Below are 25,945 nucleotides of genomic sequence, written 5' to 3'. Positions count from 1 at the left end.
ATTAATAGCATAATGCTCTGCAGATGTTTTACATCCTGGCCAAGTTCCCTTTTAGGCCAATTAATCTGAGAACCATCAATGCCAGCTACTGGATGCTTAGAGAAGACTATTATTGTGATAGAATGTGATGGATGAATTACAAATCTAACAAAGCTAATTTCTCTAGAGTTGGGGAAGATTTTTTTATGTGTATTGTTTTGGCTGTCCATTTGCTGTTTAGTCTGAAAGCAGGTACTTTTAACATTGTGCTGTCTTGAAATGTAACAAGATCCAGGATGGACCGTGTGTCTCTAACTGTCCATGCATAGTTTTCCTTTTTGAGGGACAACCTCACCATGAGGTAGCACTTCCTCAAGGATTATTATTTTAATTTTGTTTTTAAAAAATCTTTTTTAAGGAATTGAGAGAGTGGGATGAAGGGAATTTCCAGGACTTCTGCAGAAACCATCTAGATTGACAGTGATCTAGATCAATCTAGACTAAACTCTACATACCTGTTATTGCATTTGGTAGGCAATGCCCTTTCTATGGTCTTAGTCCAGAGGTGCCTCACACCAACTATTTACTAAAGAATTCATGCCAATGCCAATAGTGAGATTCAAATAATATCTAGTTTTTCTTTAACTAATTAAAAATGGGGATTGGCATCAACTTTAAAGCAGTAGAAGTGAGTGACAGCAAGGTATGGTAGTAGGGGGTGGGAATGGAAGCAAAAATAGAGGAGAGACAACTGAAGACCTTTCAACCCACCTTATCCCCATCCTAACGATTGCCATGTGGGCCTTTATTTCTTAAAAAAGTAAACATCACCTCTGAGTTGAGCTCAACTCTTGATGATATCACAAACACATCCAAACAGTTTTATTGCAAACTTCAGAGAAGCGATTTGCCACTGCCTTCTGCTAGGGATTTTTTAAAAACAATAGTTCTGTTTAAAGTACATTCCTGGACTTTCCAGATGTTTCTCTATCCAAGTATAAACCTCATGTTAGGCTTCATTCAGATATACGTATGTACAAGTCAGGACACACTACAGCACTTTTTTTCTTCTGTAACTCAGGGTTTTCTCAAGAGGGTTCTTAGTATTTTTCTTTTTCTTCCTAGTGTTTTTCCCGCAGGTGGAGTGTCTGCTTTTTTCGGATCAACCAAATGCTGATCCATTGGTTGCAACAGGAATTGACCGACCAGCTTGTTGCCCAAGCCTGATGTTGTGGGCTGAGAGAGAGTGACTGGCCCAAAGTCACCCAGCCGGCTTTCATGCCTAAGGCGGGACTAGAACTCACACTCTCCTGGTTTCTAGCTTGAAGCCTTAACCACTAGACCAAACTGACTCCTAAAGCCAATTAAGATCCAGCAGGCCCTATGATGCTCTAATGCAAGGGATGAAAACCTGTGTGGCCCTCCATGCTGCCAAGAATTATAATAAAGCAACATTTGGAGGGCTTTTCCTGCCCACCTCAAAGATTTTAAACTATCAATGCCATCAAAAGAAACTGCCTGATCACCCCTCTTGCCATCAGCTCCAGAACCTGAGTGGCAGCTTTCTTAGATATTGTATAGATTCTGGGTCATATTTTGCCTTCTTTGGAACCTGATCACTAGTCAGAATGCCAAGAAAATTAAAATCAGAAGGGGCAAACAGAGAGGTATCTCCTTTGGAAAGTTCAAGGACAGCACACAATAGATATGTAGGGGAAGCTCTTTATGACACAAGACCCATTCCATCTTTGCCTTAAGCTGCTGTCCCATTCAATTCTGATGCTTCAATCAATCCACTATCATAGGCACCATTAACTTCAAAGAAGCTATGCTGAGTTCATTAATTTCAAAACTAGGCTCTTGGTTTCATAATGTGTTCCCTGAGGATGAACCCACTGGCTATTATCATCCTTCCTGCTTGATGTATTTGTACCTCGGCATTACAGCCACTTAATACATCTCTTCTGGGACTTAATTCCCCTCCCCACCCCACCCCACCCCTGGCACACTGTAATGTATATCATAGCCTGGTAATAACACTAAGCTTTAGAGTATCTGAGTCATGGTTAAATGTGGCTAAACTTACTAAGAATATCCAGGACAGGTATTTTTAATTATTCCTCACTCTAATTGACAAGTCAAAGACCACAGGCAGAATGCCTGATCCAACTGCATTCAGCTGGGATACATACTTGTGGTATAGGCAACTGTAGCAAGCCATAGTGACTTTAAATGACATGAGCATCATGACACGATTGCACAAATGGCCCAATGGAATGTCATGATATCTAATGCAAGTCATTTGCGTCATGATGTGTGTGCCCTGGCTTGCCTTATCCTCACTTCTACGGATGGCTGTGGCTTGTGCGGAAAGAGTTGATTGATTGATTGATTGATTGATTGATTGACTGATTGATTGATTTTGCAGCATTTTTATCTCACCAACTTCATAGGGAGTTAACCCAAACTAAATGTAAATTCCACAGAACCATAGAAACAAACCCCATCCTTGAAAGAAAGAGAAACAAGAGTCCAATAATTGACTTCCTTTGTTCCTGAACAATTAAATGCTCTGTGGAAAAGCTCTGTTTTGCAAGTGCTCTGGCAAGGGAGGTTGACCTTCTGGTCTCTGGAGGTACAGTACAGTATTGTACAGAGAAGCAGTATACTCCCAAATTCCCCTCTCCCCATTTCACATGGGGTTAGGATTAAACCAGGTGCCAAGTCATAGGTTAAAACCAGCACTCAGAATCGTACCACTGGGAACTAATGCAGTGCTTGCAAAACCAACATTTTATGACACTGGTGGCTCTCATTTGCCAGGAGGTGGGCTGCTGCATGATTAAGTACTTGAAGTTTTTGGGTGGCCTTCAAAGGCAGGGCCATGTAAAGCACATTGCAGTAATTAATCTGAGATGCAATGATGCCACGGATAACCTGGCACCATGCTCCAGGAAGGGCTGCAACTTCAGGGCTGCTGAAGCTCAGCAAAACCCTCCCCTAGACATGACCTCTACCTGCTGAGTCTAGAAAGCCCCAGATTGTAGACCTAATCCTTCAGAGGGACTGCTTCCTTGTCTAGAGTATCATTGAAACAAGCAAGGGGCCAGATGTTTCTGGAGAAACAACACCTCTGTATTGCAGGGATTCAATTTCAACTTGTTTCTTCCCACCCAGATTCTACCAGTCTCTAGACAACGGGTCGGGAGTTCCACTACATCCCCATTGTGCCTGGAGTTGCAATGTATGGATATTATCAGTGTACTTATGATACCGCACCCTGAACTAACAAATGAGCTCCTCCAGTGCCTTCTAGTAGACGTTAAATGGTAGGGGGGACAGAGATGAGCACTGTGGCACCCCACAGGTGATCAACCACCTGGATGAAATCTCTTCTATTACCATCTACTGGCACAATACAGGAAGGAGTAGAATCACTACAAGTAGGATTCTCAACTCCTAGGCAGAAGGATACTATGATCAATGGACCAAAGGCCACCAAAAGTCTAAAAGAGCCAATATGGGTGCACTCATTATCATGACACAGGTCACCCACCAGTTTAGGAAGTAAGATAGGCACATCTTGTCTCTGCATGCTAGGTTTAACCTGACATAAACTACATTTTTCATGAATACGATTGAGCTCTATGAGCTCTATCCTGACTTTAAACTGGAGCTCAGACAAACAGTTAACCTAATATTGGGACTACCTTACTTCTTTCCCCATCTCCTGCATGTTAAAGACTTATGGAGAACCTAAATGTTTATGGGCTCTTTGGTGCCATTTTGGTTGGCCCAAACCAAGGTCTTGCTCTACTACGGATGCTGAATTTCCTCCCCTCATGACCATTATCAAAATGACCACAAGCTATTTAAGTTCACATAACTGGCAGACCTGTTTTGACTGAGGTGGTTTTGCCTTGTTCTTGCACACCACAGTTCTAAGCATGCAGAATGATGCTGACTTCTTTATATAATCCCATTACAAAATACCCACACTGAATGCAGTCCTTCAGGTGCTTGTTGTTTAGTCATTAAGTCGTGTCCGACTCTTCGTGACCCCATGAACCCTATTGCGCCAGGCCTTCCTGTCCTTCACTGCCTCCCTGAGTTTGCTCAGTTTCATGCTCATTGCTTCAGTGATGCTATCTAACCATCAGGTGCTTGACTTCTGAACAATCATAATGGTTGTGGGATATTTCAGCTCTTGTAACTGCTCAAAAGTATTCCTACATTTCTGTGTGGATAGTAATTTTTGAGCTTACATGTTTTGCACTTCATCAAAAGCTAGTTATCTGTATATTTTAAGCAGGCCCCCTTTTTTTTTTCTTTTAGAAAGATGGGTTGTATTCTCACATCCTTTTCTATTCAGATGAGCTCCTGAAGGAGAGATTTTGTTAAAAGCATTACTCTATTCTGAGAGTGGGAGGAACACAAACCAATCTTCCCCAATTTGGCATTTTCCAGATGTGCTGAAACTACAGCTCCCAGAATTCCCAGTTAACATTTCTGCTGCCATCTGTGGGGCACTAGCTGGGTAAGACAGAACAACAAACTAAACCCTAGCAACAAAGGGAATAGGATACACAGAACTTAATTCAATCACATTTGGAAACTAAAGCCTGTTTTAAAAAATAATATTTGCAACTGGCCGAAACAGGTTGAAAAATCAAATTTGATGAATTTTAAGTGGTAATGATGACGTGATCTCATTGCTGTGAGAGTATTCACTGTAGTTCAAGGTCCTCAATTCCACAAAATTGTGAGCAGCTGCAGAAGACCTGCAGAAGCTGGAGAGTTTGAAACGCATTTGGCAAATTGGGCATTGATAAATGCTTTCATCTCTATATTGATTTTGCTCTATTAGTCTGCCCAGTCTAATGAACTGTACTTAAGACATTTGGGGTGGATGATTTTCTTCAACGGCTCTATAGTGACTTGCTCTTAACCCACTGCAGTTGAAAGCCCATGTAATGATGCCCTGTTTCAATACCTTGCTTATCTCTTTGATCGACTGAACTGATCTCATGTCCCAAAGAGGTAAGCAGGAAGGTTTTGGATTGTCATGAACTCAGCTGGACAAATGGGTTGAGGGAGGAAAGAGGGGCAGAGAAAACAGAAAGCTTCAGGAAGGAAAGATAGGAGGAAAAACAAACAGAAGAGGGCAGTGATTGGTGCAATCCTTGCTTATATGAATAGGAATGCAGCAATGCAGACTGGGTAATGTCAGCTAAGTTGGCTGTAGATGGACCATGTCAGGGCCTCTGACCTGCCTTCTTTTTTTACCCTTAATCTGGACAGGGACCAGAAAGTCTTTCAAATGAGGGTCTGTCCTTTGAGAATCCATACAACAGAAGACTATTATCTGCAAAATAGGGACATGACTACTGTGCTTCCAGTAGCCCTTGTCCCTTCTGCCCAGCAAACAATGGCTAAGAGGTGGTGGAGGTGAGAAGAACTAACAGCAACTTGGTTGAGGTTGATCATCACTTCCATCAACCCTTCATGCAGTTTTCTTGGCATGCTATGGAAATGCAGTTTGAGATTGCCAACTGCAAATGTTGTCCCTGGTTTTTTTGTCCTCCATATTCTGTCTCAAACTTGCTGGGTTGCATTTACCCACATTGTAAAATCAAGCAGAAGGAGCTTTGTATGAACTGGTTTCTGATAAAGGGACTACTTTATAACTGGAGTTCTCCATTTTAGGAAATTGTTTGACCCGGTTGAAAATTGTGTCTAAGTCACTGAACTAATGAATACTTAGTCACAAATAGCTCATTTCCTCTCAGCTGTTTGATTGGCTGCGTGGCTAATTTTTTAGAAAAGAGAAGTGTGCATTTAAAAGAAATACCAATCAAACCAAATACAGTATATCCATCAAGGAATTCATCCATGCTTTTAAATACAAATAATACATTTTGCTCCTTTGGTTTTATGCAAACAGATTGTATTACATTATTCTTTGATTAGATAGATGATTAAATGTACCAATGTGGCACAATCATGCAAAAATAAACAAACAAAAAGGAATTATTCTATGCACACATACATGCACACACAAACACACACACACACAAATGCCATGTTCACAAATAAGGTGAGATAGTAACCAAGCATACAAATGAACATCTCTCCAATTGCAAAAGTACCTTGTAACAAACTTGGCTGCAAACAGAAACCCTCTCTTTCAGAGTCTTGCAAAGTTTTTACAAATCATCAGTTATCAGAAAATAATTTGGCACATTTGTGAGCATGGTTAAAAAAGAGCGAGCAAGCAAAAGACATACAATATTCACTTATTGCAAACGCGTCTTTTCTTTTTAGTATTTTTTTCCACTCTTGATAACATATTTAGCAAACAGAAATCTGTACTTCATCTGCAAATGCAAACTTTGTATTCACGTTTGCATTTCCTTTATTTACGTGCACCAAACTCAGAACTCTTGAAAACAGCGGTAGCTTGAAATACTGCAGACAGAAACTAGAGAATGGGAAGAGCAGAACCTCACTGATGCTACCTCCCAATTTAAAAACAGGGTCGTCAACACCTTGTGCAGTGCACACAAAATCTCTGTAACAAATGTCACAAGCAAAGAATGGCAATGAGCAATTGTCCGAGGGCAAACATGCATACATGACCTATGCAATGATATGGCTACATATGCAATGAAACAGGAAAGGCAAACAGCAGCCGTGGAAAAGATGGAAGACCCAGCAAAGTATGACTAATCCAGGCCTCCCTTTACCAGGATTCATCCAAAGAGAAAGATTGTGTTCAGTCAGCCCTTTGCCTTTCACAGCAGGTTGTAAAGATGGGAAATAATCAATACTAAAGTAGAGTTTGCATTCATCATGATTAGCTCTTGTTATGTGAGCCTTCCTCAACCTGAATCTTTTCAGATGTGTTAGATTTCAGGTCCCATAATCTTCTCTGTTCTGAATTACGGGAGCTGAGGCTACCATGGTTAAGAAGTTTAAGTTAGTAGCATAATCAATGCTGGAGGAATTTGTAAAAGAGATAGAAATTAATGGGTGACTACAAGGGTGGGGAAGGGGAGCAAGTGACAAAACACTGCCATGTTGTAATGCAGGCTTTGTCATGTTGGTGTCCGTGTCTGGTTGCAGAGATGTATGGGTGAATTTCTGAAGGAAAGCTTACAAAACCTTGTGGTCAACTCCTAGTTCTTTAAAATTATAGATCATCAGAGTTAGAATGGGCTATATGGGCCATCGTGTTAAAACCCCTGCTTAGGGTAGACATCCAATTAAAGCATCCCAGGCAGATGGCTTTTAAACAGCCGAGAACCAGCTTTTAGTGGCCTGAAGTTGTAACTAACATTTCAGGTAAAGTCTACAGTGGTGGGCTGATGTGATGAATTAGGTGAAGCTGGGGAGAGATTTAAGGAGAAGGTATGGATTTATCTGTACCATGGTATTACGAATACCAAAGAGGTGAGAAGGACTGCAGTTAAAAAAACAAAACAGTGAGGCACAGATCAAGTTGTGAATCCTCATTTTAAAATGACATACAGGCCAGCTGATGGTATGAATTCAGAATGACTAGTAAAAGCAGTTGATAGCCACATCCAAAATGGAGGCTTTTCAGCATTCAAACTTATTGCCTTTCTTCTACTCAAGTAAAAGAATATTACGTCAAACAGATACCCCTGTCCTTTTAAAATCTGTTTTCTAGTTTTTAATTTTTTTAAAAAAAATGAAAGCTGAACTTCCTAGCGCTTGGATTATTTTAAGTTGCTTTGTTTAACTTTCGTAAATGTATGGGTGTGTAATATTCACACACACATACACATACATTTTTTTGCTTTTGATTTACTTTCCTAAACCAAGTCAAGTTTAAATCTACCCAGATTAGGAAACCAAAAAATGGTTCATTGTGAATCACCTACTGTATTCCTATTTATGGTACAGGAAGCTCTATACCTTTTAGTATATCTACCTTCCTACATAGTTTTTCCTGTAAATTTAAAATAGCAGGAGTCATTAAACATCATAAATGGGGCCCAACATTTTGTAAGATTTTAGTGATTTCACCTCTGAGATCTCACAAGATCCTAACGAGAATACCAAAATCCTATGAGGTTTGGCAATCTTGTGACATTTCAGCCATATTTTATTTAAATATTTAATCTATGGGTATCACCTAAAAGTGTTACTGATGCTAAAGCACTACCCTGCCAATATTAATACATAAATGAAAACTGCTTCATATGTTTGACATGCTTAGCATGGGCTCCAAAGTGTTTGGAAACCAAAAGGCAAAATATATACAGAGTTTTTTATTTCATGACTATTTTCTGCACATATATTTCAGGGGTTGGGTTTCTCTTAAATCAATGGATTAGCAGCAACCTGTTTTATTTTGTTTTCACTGAACACAGTGGTTTCCTGCTGTGAGAAAATTTAGCCATTTAATACCATGAGCACAGACACAGAAAGACTGATCATGCATCAGTCTTGCTATTTAGTATCTGTGTTCAGATGGTAAAGTATTAATCTGCTCTATCTCTGGGATAAAGGGTGACTCAGAAATATTCTGGTCCCTCTTTTGGACTTTTTGCAGGAGACAGAAAAAAAATGAAATTATGATATATGGATTTGATGACTAGTTAAATTAATAGATTATACAAAATATGTATGTCAAGAAATAGTTTTAGAGTAAGAGGTTATTATATGATGCATCTACATCTGCTGTATAAGAAGTCGGAAGTTATTCTTTTTGTATTTATTTCTCTTCCTTTTCTCTATTTTCCAACATTTTTGTACTCTATTTCTAACTTCTTGCTCTCTACTTTTCTTCTCGATTATTAGTTCTTGTCTGCTCTTATCCTTATGTTTTTTATAAGTTAATAAAGTTCTTATTTAAAAAAAAGAAAAGAAATATCCTGGTCCCTCAGCCATTTCAGGACTACAATATCGATGGAACGCCTCTCCTCTCATGTTCCTACTTTAATTCTAAGAACTCAGAGCCTTGAAGGCTGAAGCATATCAGATGGTGGCCCAGGAGCAGGACCTTCTTTGTGGTGGCTCCCCACTTCTTGAATGCCTTCCCCCCAAAAAGTATGCCTATTTATTTATGTATTTATTTATGTTTTTATTCTTCCAACTTTCCAATATATTTATATAGTAACATTGTATGATGTAATGGAGCCTTTTAACAGAGCTTGTTTCAGCATTTTCCTGCTTTGATTGTTTATCTCGTGTGTATTTTTAATTTAAACTGTGAAGTTTAAATGCTTGCAAACCATCTTGGGAAAATTTTGTTTCAAAGGACAGTGCAAAATTTTAAAAAGGAAAATAAGAGACAGGGGAGATGAGTGGAAGTCGTCCTAATTGAGGTTTGATTGTCAACCAGATGTCAGGTTCTCCGTAAACAAGACATGAAACAGAATCCACCAAAGAAGGGATCAGTCCAAGCCAAAGATACTTCCACAAGCAAGCGGTCTAATTTTTAGCAGCAGCAGCAAGAAGAGGAGGAGGAGAGAGAGGTCCACTGCGGGGTACAAGATCAGCGCCAATCATTTTACATAAAGCCTGGCATGAAAAATGAGAACAAAAAGACAACAAACACACAGATGGTGGGATGGAGGAAGGGCCTCACAGCATGCTGCAGGATGCTCATGGACAGAGAGGCTCTGCTGATGGGTCTTGTAGTAGTTGTTGTTGTTTTGAAATTGAAGTCTTACCCTCATCCCTTCAAATCGTGAGAGTGCTCTTAAAGGCCTCAGAGCTCTGAGGGTCCTAAGGGATTTAATGGGACCCATTTCGGAGTATCCAAGAGTATTAGCTATGAGGCTTATTAATGAGACCTGAAGGGAGACACAAAATGGAGAAGTCCAAACTATTAGCAAAAGTCCTACCATTCAGCTTCTCTTCTTTGGATATGCACCTGTAAAGATAAACCCGGTTAATTGATTGATGAAGCAAGAGCCTAAATTGGAGGGAAATGCACCATTAACTCACAGGACAAATAGGGGGAAGCAGCACCTACCGAAATATTTTTTCCAGGACACAGAGCTATTGATTTCCAATGCAAAATGAAACCTAAGAATTAGGAACTGTCAAGTGATATGATGACATCAATCTGGCTGGAATTCCCACCTAATTTTGATCCCTTTCCCTCTAGGTGAGCACATTGAGTTCCAAAGATGTCAATGTTTGGCCAAAAGAGAGACAAGAAAGTCCAGCGTGGACAGTCAGTTCTTGAAGCACAAAACTAGTTTTCCCTTTTTTTTTCTCCAGCTGAAAAGAAGCAGTAGAGATGTAGGCACCATCCCCATTATTAGATTATGCAAACACTATAATTTTGTACTTTTAAGATGAATGGCTTTATCATGTATAGGACCCAATCATTTATTAACCTTTTCAAAAAGTATGCTGCTGATGCCGCCAAATTTACATACATACATACATACATACATACATACATACATATATATATATATAATTTCCCCACTCATTTACTCATACATACACACGCACACACATACGCACCCACACATTATACCCACATACCCATCACCCCCACAGTGCCTGCAACATTGCTGTTGCCACGGAATCTAACCTAACCTCCCTGGAAGAATCTTTCCCTAAAAATTATGCAGTTTGCACTGATTCGAAAATGGAGCTGCCATGTTTGTAGCACCTTAAGCCAAGTGCTTGATAGCCTGTTCCCTGCAAGAAAGAGAGAAGGTGATTGTTATTTTAGAGGAACACACTGCATAGACACGGAAAGGTATCAACCCTTACCCTTATGCTTTCAAACCGGGACAAGGCTCGGAGGGGCCTCAAGGCCCTCAGTGTCCTCAGAGATTTCATAGCAGCCAGGTGGTCATAACCGAGAATTGTAGCTATCTGGCAAATAACTGAAATCTGTGCAGATTGAATGGAATTTGAAATTATTGTTCAAGATAAGCAACAACAGGATTTTTAAAAGAAAGAGAGAAAAAAAAAAGACAGTAAAGGGGAGTGAATAGTACCCTACGGAAAGGTTCCAATAACCAGGATAGATTTCAATCATTTCAAGGCAGCATGGATGTGGATTGTGAACAAATTGGGTTAAGTTTGTAATAAATATCAAATTATACTTCTAATAAAGTCATTTCTCCCCAGCTCATTTCTAGAAAAGAAGGAAGGAAGGAAGGAAGGAAGGAAGGAAGGAAGGAAGGAAGGAAGGAAGGAAGGAAGGAAGGAAGGAAGGAAGGAAGGAAACTAAGAGTGAACTGGGTGGCAGAATTAAGGCTGGGAAGAAAGTTCTGCTTGAGATTTTTTTTTAAATTGAAAATTGGAGCCATTGGGGAAAAAAGAGAGGGAGACAAATTGATTTTGATGGAAATGGGGGGAAAAAATGAGACATCTGCAGAGTGTAGTGATAGGGCAAATGGCAATATGGAAGGTGCCATAATCTCTCTCCAGCAACCCTCTGGCAATAACCTAACCTAACATGATTCCAAGGGAGACACAGTAGGAGACATAGCCACTTACGAGGCAGGTGGATCATTACTTCTGGCCAAATTGTTTTTAGAAAAAGAGTGGAAGAGAGAGAAAAATGGTGCCACTACAATAGTGTGTCCCAACAACCTACCCTTTGAACATTTCTCAACTTACACCCAAATCTGCCCCCCCCCCATTGCCAAATTACTCTTCTGCTTTGCAGCCTGGAAAGGTGGGCTGTGGAAGTGAGGTGGTGGTGGGGAGTTTTAGCTCAGCTCTAGTCAAATGGGAAATGTCAGATGGGCCGCACACTATGCTCTTTGTCAGGCAATTTCACAGTTGCTGTCATTGCAAGCAGAATGGCAATTCTTCTGTGCTTACCTCCCTTTCTTAGAATCATAGAATATATGAGTTGGAAGAAGGGATCTTAGAAGTCACCTAGTCCAACTCCCTCCTCAGTGCAGGGATCTACTAAACCACCCGAACAGGTAGCCATCCAACTTTAAAAGCCCCGTGAGGGACCCAGTTCTAGGCAGAACATTCCACTGCTTAACAACTGTTGACCATCAAGAATCTCTTCTTACTATTCAGTCTGGAGTTCCTTTTCTTTAAATCTCACTCCTTTGGTTCTTGTCTTGCCCTTAATAACAACAGAGGACAAGTTTGCCCTCTCTTTCATAATATTGCATGATGGTTAGGAGAACCCAGTCTTTTGTTAGAACTACTCCCACACTTGAGATAGTCAGATGGAAGGAACCAGGCATTATTAGGATCTGTAGAATGACAGCAACCATTGTCAGAGCACTTGGGAATCTATTTGATCAAGAAGAGTCTGAGAAGGCATCTTGTATAATACTCTTATGCAGACAGCTGTACATGATGTCTACTACAGCATTGCTGAAGTATATTGGAGGAAAATGGTTGCTGGAATGCATCTCAGTTATTATAGATAGAAGTTTGGTTTACCAAGGAAGAAGGAAAGAAAGAAGGAAAATAAAACTAGCATGTTGGACTTCATTAGCATGTTGCTCTATTTCCACCAATGAAGTAAGGGAATTAGTATCTGTCCCAGATGGTTTATGGCTGTTTTCAGCTTTCTTTAATAAATACGTTTTCTTTGCTTGCATCAAGAATGTAAAATAAGACAGGCAATTATTATTTTTCAGCACAACATATGGGAAAGCTTGTTGCTCAAGATTGGCAAGACAGTTCTTATGTTAGTTCCTCATATAACTGCTCTTTTTGTGTCTAAAACTTGGGGTAGGACCATAAGCCAATTTACTGGCTGGGGTGGGGAGGGCACATTTCAAATGATGAAGTACAAAGAAGAAAGTAGAAGGAATGCCTACCTACTCTTATTTCCACAGAGTCTTGATTAAATAAAAAAATAAACAATGGAAGCTGCCTTATACCACATCATACAATCTGTCCATCTAGCACAGGAATTCCCACCTTTTTTAGTTCAGTGGACACATTTAAAGTTTTGAAAACATTTTCCAATATGAACATGCATATAAAATGCCTACCATAAGGGTCAGTCACAAAACACCCATTTCCCTAAAAGCAAACTGGTAAGATTGTCCCCTGCCATCTCCTCTAGCTTGACAAGACCTCACTGGCCAACTTGCAGGTTCTCCATGGCTTTTGGGGGGCTGGTAGGCACCTTTCTAAGCAAAGCACCAACTACAGCATTGATTTTTATTTTCTAAAAATGCCTTTGGGAGTCATGTAGGACTCAGAGGCATTCTTGGAAATAAAGATCATGTTTAAGGCTGGTATTTTGCTTTGCAGCATGCCAATTTTCTTCTCTTCCTCCCTATTTAAAAACTGGTGGACACCATGCAAGATGTCATAATGAATAATGAAGCTAAACTGGTCACTCAGATACTGATCAATTTGGTGAGCCTCTAGTAAGCTTCTATACAACATTAGCATCTTCAATAATGGATTGAAGTAGTTTGTTAAGGTAGCACACTTCCAAGGCCCACAGGAGTCTTCTTTCCAGGCAAACTTGGGATTCAAGTCTTTCTTTGGGATGAAGATGGTGTCTATTCTGGTGACCAGTACTTCAAATGCACCAGTGGTGTTATTGCCCTGATGACAAATTTAGACTATACTAGATGTCTGTTCCAAAAATTCATTATAAAGGGTTGTCTGATTGGCAATGTCTTGAGAAACAAGAGACTTTCCATGGGTTGAAACAAGCTGTCTGCATCACTTGCTGTTGATTTTGAAGGTATTTCGTTTCTTCTTGCTAAATTGTGTTTGTAGGAGAAATTCTAACAGCTTAGTCTTGTGTTGTGGGCTTGATTAAATGTGACCTGAGGTGGGCTTAAAAACAAAAACAGGCAGCTTTCAAAACCTAAGCTCACTGTCTTGAGCAACTAGAGAAAAGTGAATATCAGTATTTTTTAATAAGACTTTTGCCCACCCACTTCCCCTTTGATTGACTCAACACAAATTGTTAAGACTTGCTTCTTTCAGTGCATCTCTTTGATCCTTTCTCTTCCTCTGAATATCACACCCATAATCTCCTCCTGCTGAAATGTCATTCCATGGAAGTTTCCATTACAGAACTTCTGAGATCTCCATAATAAAGTTGGAATTCCAGCTCATTTCTTAAGGATAGAAGTCTCCTATATTTACAGAACTTGTTTTATGCCACTGGAGAAACCAATGAATTTAATCTTCTAAGAAAGCAAAGTAGTTGTTCAGCTGGCAAAGGCCATTAGTTAATTATAACATTCCTTTTCCTACAGAAGACTGTCCTTACAGGCTTCCTTATCTGATTACATTTTCCTTCTCACCTGAACTTTTGTGGCAGAGTTACTGTTAGACATTATCAGACAAAAGAGGCAAGTGACATTTTTTTTCTAGCACACTCATTGCTAGGTGTGAAAAAAGGAATTTGAGACAAGATGCAGATTAGTGTAACGGTTGACCATAGAAACATGGAATTCCTAGAGTTAGAAAAAGTCATTAAAGTTATTGAGTCCAACCGCTTGCTCAGTGCAGGAACCTAAAATAAACCATCCCCAACAATTGGCTATCCAGTCTTCCCTTGAACACATGAAGGGGAGCCTACCAACTCTCTGATTAATTGATTCCACTGTCCAACTGTTATTGTTAGAATTTATTTCCTTAATATTCTACTAATCAGATTCTTCTTTCTTGTTCTTTGGCCTTTCAGATTTTGCCCTTCTTCTGTGATACCCTTTTGGATATGGATGGAAGCTAGCATATTCCCCTATTCACTCTTTTCTTCTCAAGCCTAAACATGCCCAGCTCATTCAATCTCTCTTCACAATGCTGCTTTGGTTCCCTTGATCATCCTCCTTGCCCTTCTCTGAACCTGTTGCAGCTTGCTTAAATCTTTCTTTAAATGTATGTCCAGAAGTGGACACAGTAATTGATGTGGTGATTGTTCTCAGGAAGGAGGGGGTGCATTCCACTCCACAGTCCGGAGCAGGAACATGGAAAGTATAAGAGGTTTAGAATAGCCACTCTCTAAACTCTCGCAGGGTATATCCACTAGTTGCTGGGTAGTCTATAGAAGCAATATATGGAACTGAACTCAGTTGGACTGTTTCCCTGTAGTTTTTGGGCTGGGCCTGACAAAAACAGAACCAAGTGGAACAGTTTCTTCTTGTGATTTGGAAATTACATATCTGATTATGCAGTCTAAAACTGCACTTGCCTTTTTTGCAGCTGCACTACACCTGGTCTCCTATATTCAGCTTCTAATTGGCTACTATTCCAAGATCTTTTACACAAAGATCTTAGAAACATCTTAGAAAGCCAGCAACTCTACCACTCTATACTAGTACATTTCATATCTATTTTCTAAATCAAGGACTTTGCAGTTGTCTCTGATAAATGTGATTCTGTAATTTCCAGCCCGTTTCTTTAACTTTTCAAGATCGCTTTGAATAATGTCACATGTCATGGACATTGCTGGCTGTTAAAGCCACTCAACAGTGGAAAGTGTAATTTGGATGGTTTTGTTTGAGGTGATAGGTTGTATAACTCCTATTTCTCCTAGGCACAGCACTAGGAGGCCATTCAATCCTTATGCAACTTTAGCAACTCTCACCAAATCTTCATTTTCCTCTGAAGTTGTTTTTCACTTTAGCAAGCAAGAGTCAAAGACAACTATTTTTATAAGTTCTGGTAGTAAAGGTCAATAAAAAAATCCAGACATCCAAAAGTAAGTAAAAAACAGCCTTTACCCACAGCCTAACTTTGTGGCCACATTGGTAAGTATTTCTTCCAATACACAGATGCACTGCATGTATCCATATGATTATCAAAGATGATCATCAGTGTTAGAAAAGTGGGAAATACATGAACAAATGTTTCCAGACAGGTAGAAGTAATCTTTAAGGGGCACACCTTGAAATATTTCCTTAAATTATCCATCCTGCAGTTTCATTTACTTCTGCAAAAATTTATGTAGCACTTAATAATCTGCAATGCATTCCAATGGTGGAGTCTTGTGATGTGACAATGCCCCACAATGAGAAGGCAAGGCCCATTAGATTTGGACTCAGGAGTCCTAGTGGGAGTCTTATCTCTCTAGACATTGGGTCCCACAATTAATTCACATTTGGATCAAATATTATTTGATTTAAATCAAACTGATGCAGCTTCAGGCCCAGTATCAGATATTAATCTATCTGGGTAGCCTTGGGATAGCTCTCACTCTCTTCTTCAGGGTCCTCACCGGACACTGTGATATTAATTAATGACAATGACAGTTATGTGGAAAAGAGGGGTAGTAGAACTGGTAAATATTCTCATACCCTTACTATCTTCTTTGTCTTGCATTGCACAGCTTCTGTATTCCTGGGTATGTTGATGCTTTGGGCCCACCTGTTTCAGATTCTCATGGCTTTGTGAACATTTTTGTTGGTCATGGATGGTGACTTAACTTTAAGCTACATGAAGAATTGCTGCTTAATATCCCAACAAGCAAAAACTATGTTCCTTTTGGCATTTGGACAAACTCAGCATTCAACTCATCACAGTTACTGACAGACTCCTATTATTTCTAATCTGCACCCAACAAACGAAGCAGCACTTGGATGATTGCACCTGGGCAAGCCCTATGTAGGGGCAACTCAGTATCTTGACCTGAAAAAGCTGTCTTATGATGGAAGGAGAAGTGCCGGCTGCAAAGATGTTCCTTCTCTTCTTTCAATTTCTCTTCATGGTCATTTTTACCAATATAAGTGAATATACCAACAAAAGAGGCTCACTCATGGGATCACCACTGTCAGGACTCATAGCAGAGATTGTAATGCAACACCTAGAAACTATACCACTTCCACACATACAACCTAAAGTATGGATCCGGTATGTAGATGACACATTTGTTATAATAAAAAAGGAACAACTAGAGAAGACACATGAAACCATCAACAACATCTTCGAAGGAATAAAATTCACCAGAGAGGAAGAAAACAACAACATGCTACCCTTCCTGGATATCCTCATCAGCAGAGGAAACAACAGCAGATTAGAAACCCAAGTCTATCGGAAGACAACCCACACTAATCAAGTACTCCATTACCAAAGTAACAACCCAAGCTCCCACATGAGGAGCTGTGTAAGAACATTATTCAAGCAAACACAAACACATTGCAGCAACCCAGAACAGCAGAAAAAGGAAACAGACCACCTATATAACATCTTCCAACAAAATGGATATCCACACAACTTTATCAAAAAGTGCCTGACCACTCAACCTACTACAACACAACCAACACAAGCTATGAAAAGGATCACACTGCCATACATCAGAAACATCTCAGAAACTACCAACAGACTGTTACAACCACATGGCATCTCCATAGCACACAAACCAACTAAAGCCCTCCAAAACATCTTAAGCAAACCAAATGACCCAGTAGCCCAAGAAGAAAAAACAGGAGTCATCTACAACATACAGTGTAAGGACTGTAACAACCACTATGTAGGACAGACAGGCAGAAGGCTTGCAGAGTGCATCCATGAATACCAACTAGCAGTCAGAAGACATGATGAAAACTCCTCAATCTCACAACACATGGACAGATTTAACCATAGTTTCAGCTGGGAAACTGTCAGCATCTTAGACCAAGCTAAATCCAAAAATGCAAGGGAATTCTTGGAAGCTTGGTATTCAGACAAGGCAGCCATCAACAGGCACATAAACAACATCTACCCACTATTCAAAAGAGACAATAGAAAGGAAGACAAAAGACCAGAACATCTCCTCACCAGCAATCATCACCCAGATAAGCAGAGATTAACACCAAGATTACCACCAGACATACAAGCAGTAAACAATATCTTAATCAAGGAACTACCAGAGAAAAAAATAGAACAAAACCAAACCCACACCCCCACCAACACTGGCAGGGCATGCCACAATATATAAACAGAGAGCAAACCCCATTCCATTCTAGCACTGAAGATGTTACCTAGCTGGGTAATGAAACATTTTCAAGAAAACAACCAAGCTCAGAGAACCCCAAGGACTCCACATGGTCATCTTTTCTGCATATGTGTCCTTGGTCACCATGCTGCCAACTCTCTGAGCTAGAAATGTACTGGTTCTGTCATATATAATACACTACAGATCTATCTGTGATGTTCAGCTGAAGAATCCCATTCTACTCTACGGCCAAACCAATGATGTCACCCTTCCTTAAGCAGTATTTTAAAAGATTTGGAGAAGAGGAAAATTCATAGATGGAGCAAAATGCATTGTCCAGGTTACAAAAGGAAGGCAGTGCAAAGCCATCAACTAATTAAAGCAAATAGTACCATTGCTACCAGCTGTGACAAAAAAATCAAGCACAGTATGTAAATGCTGAAAATTACTATTAAGCACTTTTCTTGAACAGCATCAGATTTTGTTAAATCACATGGTGTTAATAACATTTTGGCAGGAAATACGAATTGTCAAAAGGCTAATTAGTCAATGCTTCTTTTCATGTCACTGATTGTGAATGTGTTTGTTTAGTGACAAAATCACAGTGCTTCAATGAGTGATTAAACAATCTATTTTGCACCTCCTCCCACCTCATTTTCTTGTGGATCCTGATTGCGATCCACCAAAATTTAGAGCTGCCAGATCTGGGCTGCAACACTCCAGGCAACCACTAGAAGGCACCAAACCAGCTAATTTGGAGCTTGTTCCAGGAGAGTGCAATGCTACTTTCACCATTTGCCCAACATCTCCCTCCACTCTCCATCCCCCAGTGACATGCTTAGCAGAGGATGTGATAGCCAATGTGATGATGAAATACAATAATAGTGTATACCCCATATCTGAGATTTGGGGATGGTTTTCAGCAGGTGATATTACTTTGGCTCAGAAGCTAAGCAGATCAGGCCTGGTTATTGTTTGGACGAGAGACCACCAGAGAATCCCAGGGCTATAAACTAGACTGGGTAGTTGAAAAAAAACATTGCCCCAAAAGTAATGGCAAACAATTTCTACATTAGGAAACGTTAGGAAACAAAACTTCCAGAACACAGCCACACAGCCCGGAAGACCCACACCAGCCATCGTATTCCGGCCTTGAAAGCCTTTGACAATTTCTACATTGTTACCATGAAAGCTACATGGACATGTTTATAAATCACCAGGAATAAAAATTAACTTAGAGGAGACTTTACCCTCCTCTCTTCTCTTTCTGGGACTAGCCAAGGTCACCTAGGTGCTGTCACCTGCAAGGAAAAAAAAGTAAAATTGCAACTTTGGGGTTTCATAGAAGTTTACAATCAGATTAGAGGATTATTCTGACCTTGGCTAATCTCACAAAGCAAGGTTGGATCAAGTTAGTTTTCAAATCCCAAGGCTGTATTGGCTAGATTGCCATTCTGGAAGAAGGCAATGGCAAAACTCTTCTGTATTGTTGCAAAGCAAACTACATGGATGTGTCCATCAAGACACTCAGATTGGATCTTGAAACAAGGGAGGAGAATGTTAAGAAGCAGAATGCATAAATTAAATCTCCTGTTTTGCCAAAACCTCACCATAGTTGGGAAAATTGCATTAACAGTAATGAAAAATTTTGCTACTGAATTTTGAGTTAGCATTTTTGAGTGATCTGGGGACAGAGATGTCTATAGGGGAACTTTAAAAAATTTAAACTGGCAGATACAGCTGTGCAATCTAAACCTGGCCCTTTTTTATATGTGTGTGATGTGCACAGTGCACATTAAAAATGGGTGGGGCTTCAGTTGTACCCACCATCTTGACATTTTTTATTAACCCCCACCCCCTGCAGACACTCTTGCCTGGAGGGTTGCCATAGGGACTTTCAGAATGTGTGCTTGGAGGGGAAACTCAAGACCTGCAGGTTGCTCACTCCTCTCCAGCATCGCAGTGAACAACACTTCTTATTTAATCTGATTAATTCTTTTTTTAGAAGCATTCCCTACTCCCTACCTTTCCCTAAACAAATTTGGGAAGCCATCTCAGGCATCATGTTATAACTCCTTATTCACTCAATTAACTTTTAATCCATGCTTGTTTTTATCATCTTAATTGGCTGTTGGTCTGATTTTATTTGATCTGCTAATTATTTCTAAAACTGATGGTTATTTTATTATTTTTAAAACCCTGAAAGCTATTTTTTAAAAACAAACAAACAGTTGAGTGTAGCTTGCTTTTGTGGTCATCACAAACCACTTTGCTGCTAGAAAATGGACTTGGTGGAAAGAAAAGTAGGACATGAAAAGATCTGAAATGATGTCATGGCATTTTAACTGGCTCCTAATAGCACCAATAGCTCAAATGCACTAGGTCTAAAATAAAATAGAATCTGAGGAAAGCACATCTGTGTACATGTGTTTTGTCAAGCATTACAGGTTGTCTTTGGGGTTGCACACATAACTGCCATCTAGTTAGAAGGAGAAAGGGGGGGAGACCCTATGTGTCTTGCCAAATTCTCTGGGTCTCCCTGCCTCAGCAGTCTCCAAGGGCACCTTTTTCAGAGTGGATACATCATTACTGTTGCATTTGATGCCACATTTTTCCTGGAATCACTCTGTTATTTCCCCCACCTACCCCTTATTATAAAGATGACTAGGAAATTCAATACCTCTTCAGAAGAGACTTTAAAACAGCTCCACAAAAAAAAAAAAAAAAAAAAGACATGCTTTGAATCTGGCTAGAGCTGTTTGAGAATAACTGATTATAGCAGATTGCCCAATTATGGCTCAGGCCACACAAATTCCATCTTGCTAATCAACCAGAGAAAGAAATTCAGAAAACAATTAAAGTCATTACAAGCCATCAGTATATTTACTCCATATGGCAGCTTCATTTTCAAGATGATTTGGCAGACGGCGGGCACTCAGTTTGATTCCTGAATAAGATGTTGTTAACTTACTAGCTACCCAAACACTGTACCAAAGATTCCCTCTTTTTCTTGGCTTCAACTTGTGGGTATTTCCTGTATGACAGGCAAATGTTACAAACTCCTATTTGGGCCTTTTATCTATGATAAACTGAAGTGTTACAAATTTAAAGTAGACATCCTGAAAGACACACCGTTTTCCAATGAGAAACAAACTTCTATGGATTAAACAAAAATTTTGAACAGGTGTAAAGGAAGTTTCTCTTGAGCCAGATTCTGGTGACTTCATACACATAAACATAGTCTTCCTGGCAACAATACAGAAATGGTTTTTCACTCCCCTTTTCCAGGAAGTTCATTATCCTTGCATCTTCCCATGCTAATTTACAACATGTGGGTGGGGTTTCCTTGTAGCCTACCACCCACATACAATCCAAGTCCAACCCTGCTTAGCCTCTGAGCCCATACAGTGTCTAACTAGGACCTACCATCTGCTGGGAACCTCCATCAAAAAACAATAAAATAAAAAAAAAGTAAAAGTAAAAGCACAACACAACACAACACAACAGAACACATGGCTATTGGTTAGGCTGCAAGGTATGGGCCTCAGTTGTGAAATGTCCTTCCAAGCAAGTCTTGGCTGCAAAAAAAGTATTGGTTACAGATTTGGGGGCCCAAACTGAAGACCTATTTTCCCAGGTATTTTAATCTTCAGATGTTTTTGCTCTGGCTCTCCTCTCTTCATCTATTACTGCTACCAGTTTTATTTATGTTAATATATGTGTTTTATGTGGTATACATTTTCAACACTTTCAATGTTCCAACTTTTATGAATTAAAATGCCATTATTGACCACCCAGAGAACATTAATTTCTAGCCAGTATATAAGTACTATTAATTCATAAATACACATCCTCACTCACATTTTGCTAGTTGCAAAATGAAGTAGCAGAGTTATCATAGTTGGTACAGTTATCTTTTCATCAAAACAGTAATTCTTTGTATAGGATGAGGGAAATTCCCCTATGTTCTTTTGAATTTATTTATTAATTTATTAAATTTCTATAGCTGCCTATCTCAATCCAAGTGACTCTGGGCGGTAGAGTTGAATCAATCTAATTTGCATTTCCTGAATTCAAATGTAGACTTAAATGTTCTCTACCTAAACAATGCATACAGAAATATGTACTGTATGTTAGGGTTCTTTTAAATTGCACATGTATAGTTTAAAGAAAATTGCATGTAAAAATGTGTGTTTTAGAAGTTAACACATACAGATATTGTATATTTTATGGATACATGTATGCATATCAAGCACACAACTTAAATGCTAACTTTGGAAGTTGAAAAAAATATTATAACAGCAGAATTTAAATACTGAGCCCATGCAACATAGAGAGGGACCAGAAATGAACCCCACTTTACTGGTGGATCTGCATTCTAAAACTCTTCTTTTATGACATTTCTAAGCAAGATTTCTACATGTCTGTGTCAAAAAAAGTGTTTGAAAAAAAATTGCATCACAACAAAAAAGTATTTGGTCTCCCTTAAAAATAAAAGGTCCTTAGATGAAGAGCTCAAATGTGGAATGAAAAGAGACAAGAGAAGGAGGAAAAGAGAATGGAGACCTGATGGGAAGCATAACAACCCATTTTTTAAAAATGGCTGTTTATTTGGCAACATTTTCTGAAATTGGCCATTATAATAATACAGCTAATATCTGAAGTCATCTTTTAAAAAATACCACAAGGTAATTATTTACACGCTCTGTAACTTATTTACACACCTATCTTTAAGAATATGATATAAAGATACCCAACAGAGAAATGACTTCAGGTAAACAACTAGCAGAAACCAGGGGACACTTTGTCTTCCCCTGCATGCTCTGGCTAGTTGTTCATTTTCCCTTCCCATCTTGTGCCTGCTGCACAACCAATAATGTGCCCCTTTTACATAGCTTTTTTCATTGTTTCTCCCTTTTTGCAGAAGAGGCACATTCCTTTGAGATGTATTAGAGTCCATTATCCAAGCACATCCTTCAGGGATTCTCTACTGGACAAAAATAGCCTTTGTTTGATGGATTACTGTAGCTTCTCTGATGCCCAGCTTTGCAAGAAGAATTGGCTTTGGTAATCCACAGTGATGAAATGGTCTTGGCTCTCTTCTGACATAGAATTGGTTTAAAGTGGGGGGGGGGGGGGAGGCTGCAAGGGTTAATTTAAAAGGCAAATTGGCTTTAGCATTCAGAGAAGCAAACCGTACTTGACATGGGCTTTTCCTAAGAGGATCTCCTGACTAAGGGTGGGTGTGAATCTGCCTAAGTTCCTATTTTGGTATGAGTTTTGGTATGAGAGCTTTGCAAAATTCTACATAAGCATGAAAGAACAACATTCTCGAGTCAAATGAAAGAGGAAGATGCAAAAGCAATCAGATTTGGCATGTTGCCAGAAGGTTCTGATGGTGCGTGCTTGTGAGTTGAATGTGCTACTCTCTGCCCGGGTGGGAGACGGGGAGAGGGTAGGAGTGAATGTGGCCCTTCTCTCCCCAGCCAGTGAGAGAAGTCGGTGGAGAGAGGGTTAGTGTTTGAGAAAGGGCGATTGGGGTGATTGAGCCCCTGTTGGTGCTGAGAGCAATTAGCTGAAGTGCCACAGGGGCTCGTTTCCCCACCCCCTTTTTCCCCTCTTCCCTGTATGATGTATGGTATGGCAGGCCCCTTAAGTTGGAGGCCAGGAGGGTGGGGGAAGGAGCACCTTGGGCGGTTCAGGGAGGATATTCAGGTGGTGATGGGCATGGGGTGGTATGACAGGAGCCAGAGGGCAGGCCGTTTCAGGGGAAGACACCCCTGATGCGTTATACTGGTGGCGTGTTCCGGCCCTCGGGGCTCAAGCCCAGACCCTGATCAGCAGGCCTACGGAGGCCCGGGCTTTCGGCTGCTGCTGATGAATGCCAGGTCGGTCAATAATAAGGCCCCCCTTATTCATGACCTAACTGGGGAGGAGCAGGCCGACCTGGCATCCATTACCGAGACCTGGCTGGCACCAGAAGGGGGGGGGGGTAGCCCTTTCGGAATTGTGTCCAGCTGGGTTTAGGGTTTGGCACCAGCCAAGACCCCAGGGCAGGGGAAGGGGTATGGCAGTGGCCATCAGGGAATCTCTGCTGGCCTTCAGGGGCTCTGCTCCACAAGTTGCTGGATGTGAGACCCTGTTCCTGAGGTTGGGCACACGGGATCAGTTGGGAGTCTTGCTATTGTACCAGCCTCCCTGCTGCACAGCATCCTCCCTGCCCAAGCTGCTGGAGGCCATCTTATGGTCTTGGGGGTCTTTAATCTGCCGTCCCTGGGGTTGGCCTCGGAGGCAGCCCGGGAGTTCATGGCTACCATGGCAGCCATGGGCCTATCCCAGGTCATCTATGGCCCGACTTGGGACAGTGGTCACACTCCAGACATGGTTTTCTTGTCAGAGCAGTGGCAGCATTATCTGGTGGGGGATTTTATATTATCTCCTCTGTCGTGGTCAGACCACTCCCTAGTGGCCGTGAGATTCTCCTATGTTGCCCCCCTCCACAGGGAGGCGGGACCTATTTGGATGGTCCACCCCCGGCGACTGATGGACCCGCAAGGGTTCCAAAGGGAGCTGGGGGTTGTTCCTGAGGCCTTGCTGCATGGTCCAGCAGATGCCCTGGCTGCAGCCTGGAATAAGGAGGTGGCTAGAGCCTTGGACAGGATCGTGCCTGTGCGGCCTCCCTTGGCCCATCGCCATTAGCACTCCCTGTGGTTTACGGAGGAGTTAAGGGAGCTGAAAAGGGCTAAGAGATGTCTAGAGCGCTGCTGGCGAAAAAATAAAGACAAGTCTGACCAAACACGGGTTAGAGCTGCTATTAAGGCCTACCTAGTGGCGGTAAGGGCGGTGTAACGCCAGTAGTGCTCTGCTCTTATTGCATCCTCAGAGTGTTGTCCAGCAGCCCTGTTTAGGGTCACTCGGTCCCTCCTGGATAGGGAGGGCTCGGAGGACTATTTACAGGGCCGTGCAGAGGAATTTGCTGAACACCTGATGGATAAAATCGCTCAGATCCGTTCTCAGTTGGAGGCCAAGCATGTGGCGGGTCTGGTGGAGTTGCCCAGGGAACATTCTTACCCAGTTATCTGGGAACGGATTGATCCTGTTGGCCCTGAGGAAGTGGACAGGGTCCTCGGGGCTGTTAGTGCGGCTACCTGTATTTTAGATCCTTGTCCCTCCTGGTTAGTTAAAGCCACCAAGGAGGTGACCTTAGGGTGGATACTGGTGGTGGTCAATTCATCCTTGCAGGAGGGGGTGTTCCCGAAGCCTTTTAAGGAGGCTTTGGTCTGCCCCCTCCTCAAGAAACCATTGCCAGATCCCACCCTTCTGGACAATTTTCATCCAGTCTCCCACCTTCCCTTTCTAGGAAAGGTGGTAGAAAAGGTGGTTGTGTGGCAGCTTCAGAGGATCCTGGAGGATTATCTGGACCCCTATCAGTCAGGGTTCAGGCCCGGTTATAGGACAGAAACAGTATTGGTCACACTTTTGGATGATCTCTGGTAAGAGTGGGATGGGGGTAGCGCATCCATCCTTGCTCTTCTTGACCTCTTGGCAGCTTTCAATACCATCGGCCATGGTATCCTTTTAGGTCAGCTGTAGGAGTTGGGGCTGGGTGGCACAGTTTTGTGCTGGTTCACCTCCTTCCTCCAAGGCCGGTCCAAATAGGTGTTGATAGGGAGCGAGAGGTCCAACCCACGGCCCATACTCTGTAGGGTGCCTCAGGGTTCAGTGCTTTTGCCGCTCCTATTTAACATCTACATGAAACTGTTGGGTGAGATCATCTGGCACCATGGGATGAGGTTTCATTAGTATGCTGATGATACCCAATTATACATCTCCATCCCGGGTGACCTAAGTGATGCTGTGACTACCCTCTCGCAGTGCCTGGACGCTGTAGGGCCTCGATGGGGACCAACAGGCTTCAACTGAACCTTGGTAAGATGGAGTGGTTGTGGGTACGGGGAGCCTCAAGATCCAGGAGTTTATCATCTTTGGTTCTTGATGGGGTCGCACTACCCCAGACAGACCTAGTGTGTAATCTGGGGGTCCTCCTGGACTCATGCCTCCTGTTCGAAGAGCAGGTGGCATCATGGCTAGGAGGGC

The 25,945-nt window shown here is 41.2% G+C and overlaps 1 protein-coding gene across 7 annotated transcripts in view; it reads right to left on the bottom strand.

Moving 5' to 3' along the window:
• The window catches only part of LOC103066749 (sodium channel protein type 5 subunit alpha), a 287,467-nt gene that overhangs the window by 21,824 nt on the left and 239,698 nt on the right, over nt 1-25,945 (bottom strand). For 6 of the 7 annotated variants that reach the window (XM_088150287.1, XM_088150288.1, XM_088150283.1 and 3 more), the window contains one exon: nt 10,747-10,869. The exons of the other annotated variant lie outside the window; for it this stretch is intronic. In XM_088150287.1, the coding sequence (XP_088006413.1) occupies nt 10,747-10,869 (123 nt within the window). The remainder of the gene's footprint in view (nt 1-10,746; nt 10,870-25,945) is intronic. 7 annotated transcript variants of the gene reach the window in all.

The sequence above is a fragment of the Python bivittatus genome, unplaced genomic scaffold (genome assembly GCF_059951505.1).
Source record: "Python bivittatus isolate LINGU-HERP-01145 unplaced genomic scaffold, Pbiv_v1 ctg000610_np1212, whole genome shotgun sequence".
In the NCBI taxonomy this organism is placed as follows: Eukaryota; Metazoa; Chordata; class Lepidosauria; order Squamata; family Pythonidae; genus Python; species Python bivittatus.
This window is presented reverse-complemented; position numbering and strand designations above follow the sequence as displayed.